This window comes from Pinus tabuliformis, chromosome J (assembly GCF_031772625.1).
Source record: "Pinus tabuliformis cultivar Carrire ecotype Pingquan chromosome J, CPIR1, whole genome shotgun sequence".
Classification (NCBI taxonomy): Eukaryota; Viridiplantae; Streptophyta; class Pinopsida; order Pinales; family Pinaceae; genus Pinus; species Pinus tabuliformis.
Genome location: NC_142295.1, coordinates 1,300,943,703 through 1,300,960,290, shown reverse-complemented (window position 1 = coordinate 1,300,960,290; position 16,588 = coordinate 1,300,943,703). Strand labels below are relative to the sequence as shown.

General features: G+C 39.5%; 1 protein-coding gene across 1 annotated transcript; it reads right to left on the bottom strand.

The window, feature by feature from the left end:
• Positions 1 to 8,130: 8,130 nt before the first annotated feature.
• LOC149232053 (uncharacterized) lies at positions 8,131 to 15,452 on the bottom strand. Its single transcript, XM_089379341.1, has 5 exons — positions 15,299 to 15,452; positions 14,808 to 15,074; positions 9,004 to 9,832; positions 8,728 to 8,821; positions 8,131 to 8,592 (listed from the first exon to the last, which is right to left on the bottom strand). Exons 2-5 carry the CDS (start codon positions 15,029 to 15,031, stop codon positions 8,330 to 8,332), a joined length of 1,410 nt encoding a protein of 469 aa, XP_089235467.1. The 5' UTR covers positions 15,032 to 15,074; positions 15,299 to 15,452; the 3' UTR covers positions 8,131 to 8,329.
• Positions 15,453 to 16,588: the final 1,136 nt, after the last annotated feature.

Sequence of the window (16,588 nt, the reverse complement as noted above, 5' to 3'; positions counted from 1 at the left end):
ATTCCTGCGAGATCGTCTCGGGGTGAAGGACACGACTGCCTAGCAGTTGTCTTTCTCTACTTTTGCATTATATTTTGAGGGGGGGTTTTCTTCCCACTGGGTTTTTCCTCTTTCCTCCTTTTTATGCATTGTATATGGGTACCTAAAATGGCCGTGTTGCTGGGACTCATTCATTTTGCATCACACTCACCTAAGTTATGCTTAAGGGGGGGTGTTGGTGTACATGCACCTAGATTAGCTCCAGTTGTTGGTGTACATGCACTTAGACTAGCTGTGTTGGTGTACATGCACCTAGATTAGCTCCAGTTAACTTATTGCTTGCATGTGGCACATGTACACATTAACATAAGATAAAGCACACTTAGCTTTAGTTAGCTTTAGTTATTGCATGTACAACTAAGCAAAACTTAGTTGCTTTTATGTATTTATTCTAAAACTAATATTGTAATCAATTTCATTCTTTTCTCAATTCTTGCTCGCTTCCTTCCTTCTCTTGCAAGCTTGTTTATTGTTTTGAAGATCTAGATCTGTGTATCTCAAAAATCTTACACTTTTCAAATAGCTAAAGTTCTGGATGTAGGCTTCTAGAATTTATGCAGTGAGTTTAAAAAAAAAAAGACGAGAAAAATTGTATAAGAGTTTTCTTTCACATACAAAAGTTGACACTGTTTCTTTTTAGTTTCATATACATCTGGTTGGTATGTATGAATTGTTCATGTAGTGGACTACCAGAAAGGTTCTGGTTTCTGGGTATAACTATTGAGTTTGAGCTATATTCTATCGCCTCCCATGTCCTGGTTTGGAATATCAGAGCGACTATGGTCGTCTTTTGTGTTATTAGAAAACACTTCATGGTATATAGACCATGCTCTGACATTCGTTTGAAAATCGGCCATTGGTGGTGCATCTTCGGGATTGTCTGTTGTTGTTTTGTATGCCCGGAGGCTTCCGTGTGATTAGAATTCTCCCTCACTGGTTTTTCCGTCACCGGTTTTTCTCTATATCCGTTTCCTGTCCCTCAACCTGACTTGAATTCATTTATTGTCATTAAATTGTCTATCCTCCATTTTGTCATCCTTTAATTCTTCTGCCTATCCTCCTGCTCAAGTGGACTTCCTCCACTGCTGCCCTGGACCTTTTAAATACTATTTTGGTCCAGTTCCTTGGTTTTTTAAACCCCTTTCTCATAAAGCCTAGTGAATTCTTAGATTCTTGGTACAACTCCTTGGATTTTGGCTTGTATTTTAGAGCTTCTGCATAGATTTTTCCCAATACCGAAGCTCTTTCGTGATCCCAAGGAGGCTTGTGCTGGATCGGTTTTTTATTATGGGCGTCCTTTCCGCTATTGACCAATTATACTCTAATGGACATTCTCCACGTGGAATCCGACGTGTCGGCCCTGGTTAGAGCGGCCATAGAAGCTGAACAAAATTACAATGGCACAATAAAGGTTCCAGAATGGCACTCCAGGCTGGCGGAGCATATCCAGCCATAGAAGCTGAAGCAAATTACAGTGGCACAATAAAGGTTCCAGAATGGCACTCCAAGCTGGTGGAGCATATCCAGTCATCCGTACATGCTTTTGACATGTATCCGAGATCCCCCTCTGCCCCCCGTCGCAAACACAATCATCGACCTGCCAAGATTACTCCCTCCCCCTCTGCTATTTGTATAGATGGTAATAAGTTGTCCAACCGCATTGAGAGCTTACAATCTCAGGCTCTCATTGGAAAGTGGCACTTTCCCGACATGGACAATAACCAAATCCGGAAATGGCTTAGTGATTGATGGAGCCCTCTTATCGGGTATACTCCCACCATTGTTCACCTTATGCGTGATTGGTATAATTTCCACTCTTTGAAGATCAAAGACCTCATCATCATCTGGAAACTACCATGGGTTCACGGGTGGAGTTATCTGGCCCTTCACAGATGGTACATAGGTTTCAACCCCCTTCGAAACACCCCACAGAATTACTACATCTAGGTCAAGTTGCTTGCGCTGCCAATTGAACTGTGGACGAAGGAATCCCTTTCCCTCATTGGCAATGCTCTCGGAAAATTTGTTTATGTCAATCCTGGATGTATCGGTGCAAAAGACAAACGGGTTGCCTAGCTGCTGATTGAAAAAGATTACATGGGTGGTTTTCCGGATCACATCGATCTGCTGTGGGGCAATATCTCTGCCTGTCAAAGGATGGATTATTTGGGTGTGCCTTTTAGGTGCGCTCTGTGTCATAAAACGGGACATTTAAAAGAGAAATGTCCCTGGATGCTTCATGGTAAGGCAGGGAAAAATGTCTATAAGAGAAAGGACAATGCCAAGTTTTTTGTTGTGGCTCCCATAATTGATGTCGATGATTGCCTCAAGTCTGTCGATGATACTCTTTCTGCTAATATTATCTCCCAATCTTGCCTTCATATTTTCCCATATTCGCCTAAACCTTCTGGAAACTTGTTCCACCATCCTTTCTTCTCGCCCAGGATCAAAAATCTTCCTTCTCTCATATGCCTAGATCGAATTCTATGGGAGATTTTTAATGCGATGTGTAACCCTTCTTTTTCCCCCAAGTTCCCCCACCTGAGCCATCTCTCGATGTCCCGGTGAACCCCATCCCTCCCATGTCTAAAGATCGGTACCCTCCCCTAAAAGAAGGCGATATTCATATCATCCCCTCGCCCTCCCCGTCTCCCACTAGACCTGATCACTCCCCTATTAATCTTTATCCATCCCCCACCTCTCGCCCCTCAATGAAGCGCTCAGAGTCCAAAGGTAAAGCTCCCGCGACCCTGAGTTCCTCCCCTTTCTCTCCTCTACCATCTCCTTCCAACTCCATTGGCAGCGACCTGGATATGTTGCTACAAAGGAATTCCCTCCACTTACTCCCCCTGACTATCTATAAACCCCGAAGATCTATGTCCCCTGTCATAAGTTCAAATTCTGCCAAAAATATCACTGTGCGCCGCAAAAATAATAGGGGCAATAGACACTTTAGGGGACGCAAAGGATCTCAGAACCTAGACTTCCAAGATCTTTCCCTTATTGATATTCCCATTACAAATTTCTCCGGTCCCGGGCCTCTTAGAGCAGAATTGCCCGAAAATTCTATTAAATGATGAATATGATTTCTCTCAACATTCAGGGTTTAGGAGCAAACCCCAAATATAATGCTCTAAAAAACTTATTTTCCTCATCTTCATACAGGCTGATTTTAATCCAAGAAACAATGCATAACAGTGAGGACTATCGTTTTCTTTAGGAGAATGTTCCCATCATGGTATATAGCGGCAATGGAGGCTTCGGGACTCTCGGGTGGGCTTGCGGTGCTTTGGGATCCGATATGGATGTCTGCTAAAACCTTCAGATGCTTCGGGGGAATCTTGATTTCTGTTAAATATAGAGGATGTGCCCACAGGGTTCTCATTCTGAATCTCTATGCCCCCTATAAGGACAGAGCCGCCTATTGGAACAATTTTATTGCCTCTGGCATTTTGGAGAATGATACGCTTCTCATAGTTGGTGATTTTAATTGCACTTTGGGACCACATGAAGTCTGGGGGAAGGGGAGAACAGCGGACCCTATCGAAGAGAAAATTAGGGAAGCTATTCTACAATATAATTATGTCGACATATGTCCAACATCTATGTCCCCCACGTGGGACAATGGTCATTCAAGGGGCTCCTATATTGCAAAGAGGCTGGACAGATTTATCATGCACGAGAACCTCATTGAGAAACATGGCTTCCCTTGCTCTCACACTCTTCCTTTTTTTTATTTCGGACCATCGACCATCTCCTTACAGTGGATGAATCCAAACTCACGTAGAAGTTATCCATTTAAATTCAACAGGGACTAGCTAGAAGAGGAGGATTTTAATAACATGGTTTGAGAGTTTTGGAAGGACAGCAATGACTCAATGGTAACCTCGCCATCAGAAAACCTGTATTACAAAATGTACAACCTTAAAGCCAAAGTGAAAGCATGGCAAATACAGAAAAAGCAATCAAACTGTATTGAACTAAAGATGATTGAAAAAGAATTTTCTGAAATTGCCGATGGCATGAAATCCCAATCCATTCCATGGAACACTCGTGCACGGATTTGGGAACTTGGTAAAAAGAAAGAGAAAATTTTAAATATTGAAGAAATCCCCGACGTCTTAAAAGTCGTGCTACTTGGATGAAGGAGGGTGATAAAAATACCCAGTTCTTTCAACGTTTTGCAAGTAAAAGACGAGCTACAAACTCAATTTGGCATGTTCAGAATGAAGGGGGTGAACTGCGACAATCCCAAGAAGACATTTCAAAAGAAGTTGTTTGCCACTTCAAAAAAGCATACAGCCAAGAGACAATCAGGGAGATAAATGATATTTTATGGGGCATTGACTCTTACCCAAACATGTTTGATGTCGCAGAAAATGAAACATTGTTTATCGCTGTTTCGGAGGAGGAATTGATCTCTGTAATGAAATCCTTTAAAAAAGACAAATGCCCCGTCCAGATGGTTGGACCATTGACTTTTTCATCCACTTCTTTAACATAATGAAAAATGACATCTTGGAGATGGTGGAAGAAACCAGAATATAGGGAAGAGTTCACCAAAAAATCTCTTCCACCTATATTGCTCTAATTCCTAAAAAACAAGCATCCATAACTTTTGCAGACTACAGGCCGATTTCTTTATGCAATGTCGTCTATAAGGTCACTTCCAAAATTATAGCAAAGAGAATTCGTGGCAATTTATCTATTCATATTTCAAAAGAAGAGCATGGATTTCTAAGCGGCGGGAACATATTAGAAGATGTGGCCATAACTCAGAAAGCTTTGCATTCAATGCAAACAAAAAAGGTTGGTGCTTCCATTCTTAAAATTGACTTAAAAAAAGCTTACGATTGCCTCGACTGGAGCTATTTGAGATGCTTACTTATCAAGATCGGGCTGAACGACCTCTGCACTAATTGGATCATGGCATTTGTGGAAGGAGTTAACTACACGGTTCTCATTAATGGCATCCCCACATCCTTTTTCCCAGTTAAAAGAGGTCTCCGTCAGGGATGCTCTTTATCTCCAATTTTATTCATCTTGGTCATGGATACCCTCAGTCTACACATTAAAAGAGCAGTTGCAGCCGGGAATATTGGTCCTCTTCCCATCTCCAAAGATAACTATCTAACACACAACCTTTTCGTGGATGGTGTTCTTCTCTTCGCTATGCTATGTTGACATTCTTGGCATAAAATGCATGAGATAATTACTTTATTCCAAAAGGCCACAGGGTTATATGTCAACAACGATAAATCCACATTTCATCATGGTATGGTTGATGCTGCTGAAATGGAATACATCTCACAGCTTTTTAACATTCAGGCTATTTCCATTATGGAGGGGTTTAAATATTTGGGATATCAGCTTAAACCCACGGGATATAATGCTTCTGATTGGACATGGATCATCAGCAAATTCTATAAGAGAATATCAGGGTGGGAATTTAAATGTTTATCACTTGTTAGCGGAATGATATTAACGCAGTCGGTTCTTGCTCAAATTTCTGTATACTGGGCACACCTGTTCTACATTCCATCCTCTACCATAAAAAAGCTGAACTGTTTAATGGCAACATTTATCTGGGGAGGATGCAAGGACAAGAGAAACTTCCATCTGGGAAAATTAGAAAACATCTTCTCCCCAAAAAAAGGGAGGCTGGGGCATAATGAATCTACGGCTTTTGGGAATGGCTCTTCTGTGTAAATCTTTGTGGCGAGTGATCTTGGGGAATGGTATATGGAGTCAAACCATCAAATTGAAATACCTGAAAAATGAGGATATATACTACTGGTACAGGAATAACTTTAAATGGCCCTCAAATGGTTCGGCAATTTAGAGAAGTTTGCAAAAGATTCTACCTTTTTTCTGCAGGAACCTTATATGGAATTTTCATAATGGAAACAGCATCCTTATCGGTGTTGATGCAATTAAGGACGTTGAAATGGTTCAATCAATTACTCCACATCTTATCTCGCTCCTCCACCAAAAAGGTCTCTTCTATTGGGCTCAGGTCATTGAAGGGTGGAAGGATGACATTCCACAATGGAAATCGGACAGAGTTCTGGGACTGCAAGGAGATATGGTGACCCAATGGAAAAGCATCATTTGCAATATGAAGTATGCAGGTTTTTATAAAATAAAGCATAGAGACAGTATTGAATGGCAGGTTAAAAAAGGCAGCTCCACTGTATTAGTAAGAGACATTTACTAATCCTTGATAGATCAGCGTGTAGAGACCTCGCAAAAGATCTTTCCATACTCTTTAGGGAAGGTGTGCTGCCTGCTTAAAATCGTCATCTTTTCATGGTTGTTATATCATAATAGGAACCATACATGGTCAAATTTGCAGAAAAGGGGCTGGCATGGACCTGCCATTTGCGTGATGTCTTGCCAACCTGCACATATTCTTAAGTTGCCCACCATCCCAGAATTTGTGGACGAGATTGGCAACTTATTATGGCTTTGCTAATATTTCTCATTCTTCTATCACCGAAGCATTTGAATGGTGGGTTTCACAAATAGTTATCTGGCGCCCCATTCCGTTAATTGTGTTCTGGTACATATGGAAGTGGAGAAATAAAAGAATCTTCCAAAACAGCAAGGAACATTTTGGGCGTATTCAGGATAAGGTTATTTCATTTTATGACTTCATTCTCCAAACCTTCCCCCAACAAAAAAATCAACAGGTAACAGCTTATGACTCGCAACAGCTCAACTTCCCAAGGGCACATTTTGACGGTGCGGCAAAAGACGGCGTTTGCGCTTGTGGTGTCTATATTGGTATTTCAAGTGATCTCCAAGGGCACATTTTGACGGTGCGGCAAAAGACGGCGTTTGCGCTTGTGGTGTCTATATTGGTATTTCAAGTGATCTCCAATATTAGATGTATTGGAATGGTGGCTATGGGATAAATAATAAAGCAGAGACCATGGCCCTGCATGGTCTGCTACTTTTCTGTACATTCATGGATATCTGCCCCATCAAAGTTTATGGTGACTCAAAGTTTCTCATTGAACATGTAAAAAGCAATCATCACATAAAAATGACTGCCTTTCTGGATGGCTGGAATGGATAGCTGTTCTACGGAAACCTGACAAATTCCCAATCTCCCACATAAAGCGCAAACACAAACACAATGAGGAGGCAGATAAACTATCAAAGTAAGGATTGCAAGCTCCATATGGTAAGTGGCTCCTCAGCATCTTGATGGAATCCTGCTCATTCGACATACAGCCTTTCTATATGCCCGGCATTTAAGATGGACAATTATCTCGTATGCATCATGCTTTAATTTTCTGGTTGAGATCTCAGACCTACAGGTATATTCATAGTTTTTGAAAGTGTCTTAAATTTCTATGATGATTTGAAATATATGCAGCTCTAAATTTTGTATATTGTATAAACGAAAGATGGATAGACAAATACTCTGACTGTAGAGGAGGACATGTCAAAAGCCTGCTCTATTTTCTGTATATTCAGATCTCTTTTTTATCATAATATAAATACATCATGCTGCTTTTTTTTCTGAAAAAAAAAATTAGTTGACTCTCAAGCCAACTTGACTATCCAAGGACAAATATTGTTTTTGATGGGTAATTTGTCAACCAACCAATTCCCTACTGCTGAGAATCACGTCTTTGTGTATCTGATAAATCTCTGTATGAGTAGATATTTTAGGTGGTTTTGAAATTGTAAATCATGAAATTTAAGTGGTTTTGAAATTGTAAATCATGAAAAGAAAATTACTGCAACTCCCTAACATTACAAAGATTATCTATTTATATATCCCATCTCCCTAACATTTATATATCCCATCTCCCTAACATTACAAGGATTATCTATTTATAGATCCCATCTCCCTAACACTACAAGGATTTTATATCCCATCTGTGTACATATGCCACAATGTTTTATATAAATAAAATTCATCAGCTTTGAATTTAAAAAAATATAAAATTTTATATAGCTTGTTGAATAAATTACAACAGCGTGTCAAGAGATAAAAAGCAACAAAGCACAACAGCATATTAAGATTAAAATGGGCAACAGACAATTTTATAGCACCTTGAATAAATCACAACAGTGTGAAGGGGAAAAAGTAATAAAACACAACATATTAAGATGAAAAAGATGAAAAAGGGCCACAGACATCCCACTAAAATGCAGAATGTTGACATAATAACAAAATCCCCACTGTCTAGATCCTCACTATGTAAGAAAATTATACGGGGAGAATAACCAAATCCAGCTGTCTAATCCTCACTAACTAAGAATATCATATCTTTTATACCCGTCTGACAAGAACTGTCACTAATAAAACAACGAAAAGTATCAGAGAAGCCTTTAAAGCTCTGTCCATATCCCCATCTTTCTCCAACAGGATTTTCTTGTCTGTAAATCCAAGAAATTGGTTAACAACTTCTGTTGTTTTCTCCGTGAATTCCATCACCTTCGTTTTAATATTTTCAATAGTCCGAAAGAAAGGATTCTCCTGATGAAAAGAAGGCTTGTCTGAGTCCTTGGATGTTTCCAGAAGCTTTATTTCACCTGCAATGGACAATCATTCACGAGTGTCAAGACTTACAGGCCAAGCATTTATTTGAAAAAGAGAAAAATGTATACACAAAGCAATCAAAAAAATTAAGGTTCTCAATGAAAACTCCAAGTGAAGATAGCAATGACCTTGCTGAAATGATCGTCTGAATTCATGAACCTTCTCATTTTTAAGCAAAGCATCCAAGACAGCTTTATCTGATGCCACTGACATGACCATTCTCTGCATCAACATAAATCGATCAGCTACCAGATGCAGAGCACCTAACAAATCATCCAAGATTTGAAAAGTAAACCACCACAAATAACTATTCTCAGGTAAGAAAATCGACAAACTGTATTTGAAGGTCCTTCTCTAGATCCTTCAGAAAGTACGGATGTTAAAAAAGGATATTTAAACCAGACCTGGATAGCAGGATTGTCTCTTAGCAAGTCGAATGCCTCACGGACATTATTGCGCCCAACCTTCTGCAGCATTCTGTAATTGTCTTCATGCAATTCTAGCTCCATTTGGTTATCTGATGTCCCAGAGGCTCTGTTCAAAATTTCTTGGATACCTGAAGCTTCAACTAAATCAGATCGTTCAGGCTTTAAAGAGGAAGATGATGCTGTTTCATGACCAAAGGTGTCAGCTTGAATTGAATCGGATATTTCATGAACTGAAGAGGATGGTGATGATGCCGGTTTATGATCAAAGGTGTCAGCTTGAATTGAATCGGATATTTCATGAACTGAAGAGGATGGTGATGATGCCGGTTTATGATCAAAGGTGTCAGCTTCAACTGAATGGGATATTTCATCTTGCGGTGAAGAGGATGGTGATGGTGATGATGATTTATGATCAAAGGTGCCCTCTTCAACTGAATCAGATATTTCATGAACCAAAGAAGTTGATGACAATGCTATTTGGTTATCAAAGGTGTCACCTTCAATTGATTCTAATGTCTCATTTGTGGAAGATGAAGATGACGATGCCATTTTATGATCAATGTTGGCAGTTTCGACTGAATCAGATGTTTCATCTTGCACTAAAGAGAATGACAATGATGTTTTTTTATGATCAAAGGTGCCAGCTTCAACTGAATAAGATTTTTCATGCATTGAAGAGGATGATGATGATGCTATTTTATGTTCAATGGTGCCAGCTTCAATTGACTCAGATATTTCCTGCACCGAAGGGGATGATAATGGTGCTGTTTTATCATCAAAAGTGGCATTAACAGGGATGCTGTCCCTGCAAATAAAGAGATCAATGGTCAAAAGTTGTACTGCTTGATGTTTTAACATTCTTCTAAATCCAGTATCCTGATAATAGGCAGCTAAAAGTAAAAGATTTAGAATGCGTTTGTGAAAACAACACATAATAATAAATATGAGAGATTACCAAAAGATAATTTAAAATAGCTTCAAGTACATTAAAAATAACATATCACGTCAATAAATCTTTTACGCATGCCACATATCTAGTTCCTACTAGAATAAAACAATGAACAGAGAATATACTTCAAAAGGCACAGTTAAACAACCCCATTCAAAATAACGTTTGTTGAAAAGTGCAATTGTATGCATATATGTAAACTGAAAATTCAAGAATTGCGAGTTCATCTCCACACAATTTCACATTAGTACTTTCTAAACACTAAATTAACAGCAGGAGTTTGATTCTAAATGAAGAAAAATTAATGCTCTTTAAATTTTGAAAAGGAAATGTCTATATACAGATTATCTTGACATATCTTTACTACAGATGCATACTCAAAGTGGGTACACTTGAGCCATGTTTACTATTATATGATATAAATCTAACGCAGTTACTGGAAATCCTTTTCCAATAATTAGTTATGGCATTTAGAGAGGGTACGCTCATTTTCTGCCTGCTTTAATCTATGGTGAAATTGAAAAATGCTGCATATTCCATTTCATATTATCACCAGAGGAATCAGAGATAATGCCTAGTAGTTTGCTTGTCTCTCATTTTGCTATAGAATCTTTTTCCAAAGCTGAAAACACTTATGCAATAACAAGGTAAGATTCAAGAACCTTAGTCTCCAAATGGGATTGAAGGATTACTTCGTTGCCTTATTTTTCAATGGGTTGTGAGGCTGGTATACTAAAAAATCACATATCAGTATTTGCAATGTTGACACACATGTGATTAGCTGGCCCAAGACAAGGCACCCCGTCATGGAAATCTATAAATATTAAATAAATGAGGATTAGAAGCACTTGGGGCATGACTTGAATTGGATTATTTCATCTCTGTTTTATTGGGCCTGAGGGTTAAGAGTCAAGACCCCATTCTTTCTTGGACTACTTTTGGTGGAGGTGATCCCACCCTAGCTAGTCCCTTCCTTTTTAGTTTCGCACTTGTTCTGAAAAAAGGAACTATCTATCTGAGGAAGCAGTGAAATCTTTCGATCCTATTTTGACTCTTGTTTAATTGTTCTGGCAACAGGGATTTATTGTTTGAAGAATAGCAGGGTTTCAGTACCAATCTATTGAGGTAAATCGAGTTTGAGGCTATGTGGATTCATTCTAGAACAGACAGCAACCACGTATCCTAATTTAAGCCGGGATTCTCCAGTGGAAAGGCAGGCGCACTTTTCCAGAATTCATGCCTACCTGTTCCGAGGCCAAATATACAGATATCCTGAAGAAAGGGTACAAGTTCTGAGATAATTTCATTGCAGGCCCTTGAGGGTTTTCTGAGAACAAACAAGTAAAATTCTTGTGGCCAGATCCTTGTGAAACTCTTTGACGCAGGCCACAAGCCCTGAGGTTGGTAGAACGAAGTTTTCCAGAGATAGACATAATTTCTGAGATCAGATTATACCACTGAGCAGTGAAATATTCTCAATATGTCTGAGGGTAAAATCCTCATAAGTTCCAAGTAACTTCGGACCATTATACAGTAGGCCATAACCCTCCTGGAGCTGGATGTCATATCTCTGAAGGCTGAAGTGGAAAGCAGAGGTTAATCCGCAGGTTCTGGAGCTGAAAAAAAGGAGTCGGACCTTCCTGGAAGTCTGATTTTAGGGCTTGGTTGGAGTCTGTGGCAGACAAAATTCCCTTGGAGATATTACCAGTTCTAAGGCAAGCTACAGATGGGTTCTTAAACTTGGGCATTGGTTCTGCTGAAGCAGACTTCAGACTGATGTTACTCCCTTAAGTCCTCTGACTAGAATTTGCAAGAGAATAGTCATTGTAGTTTGCAGGCTTGTACAGGCAGTCCTGAATTATTAGTAGTTAGGTGTACACTGTTCATTGACTGCATTTTGGTTGGACTGGAAATGTATTGATTCAGTTGAAGAATGGTTGAATGGTGGTATTGTTGATTGGATGGTAGTGATATTATTGATTGGATAAACATTAAACATTGATATTATTGACTGAACAATGCAGCCATGGGGGATAAGGAAGAACGAGAAGGACCAGATTCCAAGGATCTCTTACATATACTGGTTCATGGACAGACAGAAATAACAAAGCTGATATTGCAAGGACAACAATCAATTCAGGGAATGAGAAATAGCTTAGGTACTAGATCAAGGACAGCAACAATTAGCCCAGCTAGTGGCACAGCTCATAGGAAATTCTAAAGTTGCTAGTAATAATGATAACAAAGCAAATTTTGGTAATATGGCCGGTACTGAAGGAAGCGGCGGTTATGACCCTGTTTTCTCCAATGTTGTTCCTCAAACACACAACAGGACAAACAATGGAAGGAACCTCAGACCCTTACTCCCTCAATTTTTAAACCAACAGCAGACAGCAACCCAAGAAGCAGCCAAACAGAATAGGCTCTTTGATGAATACTTTCAGGAGTATGCAACACTAGAAGAAAACGCTCAAGCAGCCCTAACCTTCCGGGAATATAGCAACATCAGATATCAGAATAGACCCAGGGAACAACGGAATCTGGATTTGGCGTGCAAGGTAGGGAAGCTGCCCATCCCCTCTTTTGACAGGTCATCAAAATGCTCAACCAGGGTTTGGGTGCAAAAATTGGACACCTATTTCCGACTTAATCCCATGCAGGAAACAAATGTTATTCAATTTGCCACGCTACACCTAGAAGGAGAAGCACATGATTGGTGGTATCATGGACTGGTTATGTTGGGACATGCAAACATCACTTCTAACTCAAGCAGACTGGATCACAGTCATGGTGACAGACATATGAAGAATGATTAGTCAAGTTTTTCACAGAGGCATTAGCCAAACCACTAAGGCTGGGTCAAGGCATTCAATCCCGCAACCCTTCAAGATGCCATCAAGAAGACTCGAGATATGGGAGGTGCAGCACCAAAAGTGAAGGCTCCACCCATGCCACACCAGTCATTCCAAAAGACAAGGGCAAGAAGAACCCTTTGGATAACGAAACAAAGAAGGATTGGCTAGATGAAGAGAGTCAAAATGAGCTTAGAAGAAAGAAGCTTTGTTTCACTTGCAAAGAGCCAGGGGAACCAGGTCACTGATGTTTGGGAAAAGGTAAGATTCACTACATTGAAGTATTGCCCGATAGCGATAGTGAGAATGATACAACACAACCACCGAGCAAGGAAGCCACTTCCGAGAATTGAAGGAGGTACTATCACCACTCTCTCATGAGTTCCAAATATAATTTTCCTTGTCGATCTGCTTTTGATACGCAGATAAGCAAAATTTTATATATGGGGAGCGTTTCTATTAGGGAGCCATTTTTAAGGGCATGCATTAAAAAAGTCGGGCAATTGCTATTTGAAGGGCTGAGAAGTATGGTTTTGGTAAACCGAATGGATCGAGAGATGCATTGAATGAAGCTGGGATTTATGTTAAAATAAATTAATTTTTCTCTGAATGTATTATTTAACAAATTCATGAATATTCGCTCAGATTTTATAGGATAAAAATTCGAACTACAAAAATCATCAAACAATTTTATAATTGGGTAAACTCTCTAAATTTGAAGAGTTTAACGACAATATCCCGTCGAGTTTTTCAGTACGAAAAAAAGCTGTATATATTATATATAAATCAGGTACATGATAGTATGTATAGGGAAAATATTAGCAATATTTTCCCCTACCATATAACAGAAACAAAACATGACTGCATATACTGCATATACAGAAAATTGTAGAATCTGGCAGCATGATTGCATATACAGAAAAAACTTTAACTTGGCAGATAGAGTAATAATCCCTATTCAAAGAAATGCAACGAACAATGATACCTGAGCATAATACAGATGATGAAATTCAGGATCATGATACATACCAGGACCTTCTTGATATTCCTATATATCCAGCATTGAGAAGGACAATATCCCGTCGAGTTTAACAACAATATACCCAATATTTATGGTTGACATTTTAAGAGTTCATAAAATTCACCATGGATCTTTAAAATATTCTCTAATCGGAGTACAAAACAAAACCTCTAGAGTGATCCTGTTGTAAAATTACATGGATGCAACCCCATCAGTTGGTGGATGTTGCCCATGTACAATATGCAGCTTGGATTGGCCTACTCATTTGTGGGAGGACCTGGGCATGCAAAGCTCAGTGATGAATCCCCGTGTGGTGGTTAGGTCATCATAGCAGTCTAGCAGTTAAGGATAAACTTCATCGTAACTGGAACTACAAATAGATGTTGCGGAGCTTGTCACGAACCAAAAACAATTGAGTACATGATGGGGAGACCACAAGACCAAGTACCTTTCGGTATGGATTCTTAACAAAAATGCCGGACCAGAGCATTCTGCAAGATATTCAGATAAATATAGCAACCCAACCGATGGAGCTGTATGTGGAGTTGTAACGATGCTAGCGATACCCGGGAGCCAGAGGGAATCGAACTCGAGACCAATTATTACTTGTGACATGGGACCTTAACCAAAATGCAAAACTGGGGAATTCAGTAAGGTACCCACATCATTGATTGCTGCTAAAGAAAAACAGCTCGAACCGGAAAGGGGTCATTTCTCGAGGATAAATGGATTGTATGATCTGATTTAAGAGGTCAGGTAGAGTGATCTGGGTTTCAGAAATATTGAAATCCAACTGAACAAGGACTTGGGTTTACCGTAGGTCCCAGCTTACACAAAATTTGAAACTAAACCACCATCAAGCCTGAACATAATTGTACCTTATTCCCCTATTAAACATTAAAAAACACAGGTATACCATCTTGAAGGAACAACAGAACGGAATAAAAAATGAACTTACTGTGCAAGGGTATCCTGCAAATTGGAGGCGGTCACCTGAACATCTTTCTCAGCCGGGGCCGATCCAAAATTGGGGAGGCGATCATGGGCATGAGGATGGTTTTGGTCTTCTTCGCCGGCCAATTCCCAATCATCAAGTTGTGCGTCTAGCAGGTTAACCCCTTCATCGACACCCTTCACACCGATCCTTCTGCCAACACTTCTCAGCATTGACCATCCTGCCATCTTTTCACAGGGAAAAAAAAAATCACCCCCTCCCTCTATTTCTCTGCCGAAACACACACAAGAATCCAATTACAATTTGCAGATCGGTTGCCGTCCAACTCAATGTAAAAATGAATCTATCAGTTTAAAACAAAATTCGACCCTAATGTGCCGACAACTATCATACTTGTCTTCAGTATGAAGTCGAACTCCCGCTATGACGAACAATTAACTAAAAATTTGTTCACAGAAATTATGGCCAGAATATAGAATTTAGAAAAAACTGACCATGGGCGATCAGCTCACCACCTCGCAGGTCCAAGCGCACTGAATTGGAATATAGATCAGAAATGAAATCGAGAGAGTGAACAATATATAACGCAGCATATACCTATAGTCTCGTCACGTCCGTCTAATCTTTGGGAGATTGCTTTACATGGAAGGCACCTGAATTTTCAAGAGATAGGCTGACACTCGTTTAAAATTAATATTAATATTTAAAAACTAATAATAATCATTAGCAAGGGGATGTGTAAGATGCTTAGCGTGGACGGTGGATTAGTGAAACTTAGGTGTCATCCCCTTCTTCGCAGAATATAATGTGAGATAATACAACTTGACTTAATAAATTAATATAACTCAAAATAATAACAAGATTTAGAGGACAAGATTGAAAGAAAATATTAGAAAAGTCCAAGAGGTTCAATCAATATTATGATTGTGAAACTTCAAATAGTTTTTAATATTTTTACAATAAAAATATATTTATAATATTTTGAGCGGAAATATATAAATATATTTGTTGTTAATTGGGGTTATTTTGGGTGGTTGAGTATAATAATGATTGTTTTTTTTGTAAGTATAGGTAGTGCCTTTCTTTTCTATTTATAACAACCAAAGAGACCAGATACATCGTTGTGGTGGCCTCAACCTGCCCCGAAGGGAAACCAGGTCTGTTGGCCACCTTAGTTTGCTATAAGCATTCCAAAAACAAAATTTAACGAGTCTTTCCATTCTGGCTATATGCACTATACAACTGAAACTACCTATTAATCTACTAACATGCATAAAACTGTGAAAATAAAAAGGTTCACTGAAACACATAAGAGACTCAAGAGGATCATTCCTTTCTGATGTCGGTATTCTGGTCCATGTCCATGGGAGTATCCATTGGTTCATCCTGACTTGGGGTTGTACGATCCATCCGAGACAGCAGCTGATACATCTCCTCCAGTTTGTTGTTCTGCCTGATCATGATAACCTGGAAATTTTTCATTTCTTTTTGCAAATTTGGCACGCCATTTGCAATTTCTGCCATTTCCTTCGCCACCTGCTCCAGAGCCTTTGCAAGGAGGCGTTTTAGTACCCAGTAGATATGTAGAGACTTCCTATACAGAGTCAGCCTTCCCCGCGTATTCCCCGGATCTCTAATCATTTCAGCCCATTCTTCCGTCTCGGAGTCAGACTGTTCCTCCATCACGCTGGCTTCCATGTCTTGAATGATTCGGCAAATGTCTTCACTCGTGCCTTCCCTATAAGCTCTGGCAGCTTCCTGGACTGCTGTCAAAGTAGATCTTC

Bases quoted from the DNA above. Each gene is read 5' to 3' on its own strand.
- LOC149232053 (XM_089379341.1), bottom strand. From the start codon at position 15,031: ATGGCAGGATGGTCAATGCTGAGAAGTGTTGGCAGAAGGATCGGTGTG. The intron at 9,833-14,807 runs GTAAGTTCATTT...CTTTATTTGCAG, and splicing joins TTGCAGGATACCCTTGCACA to GGACAGCATCCCTGTTAATG. The intron at 8,822-9,003 runs GTCTGGTTTAAA...ATGTTGATGCAG, and splicing joins GAGACAATCCTGCTATCCAG to AGAATGGTCATGTCAGTGGC.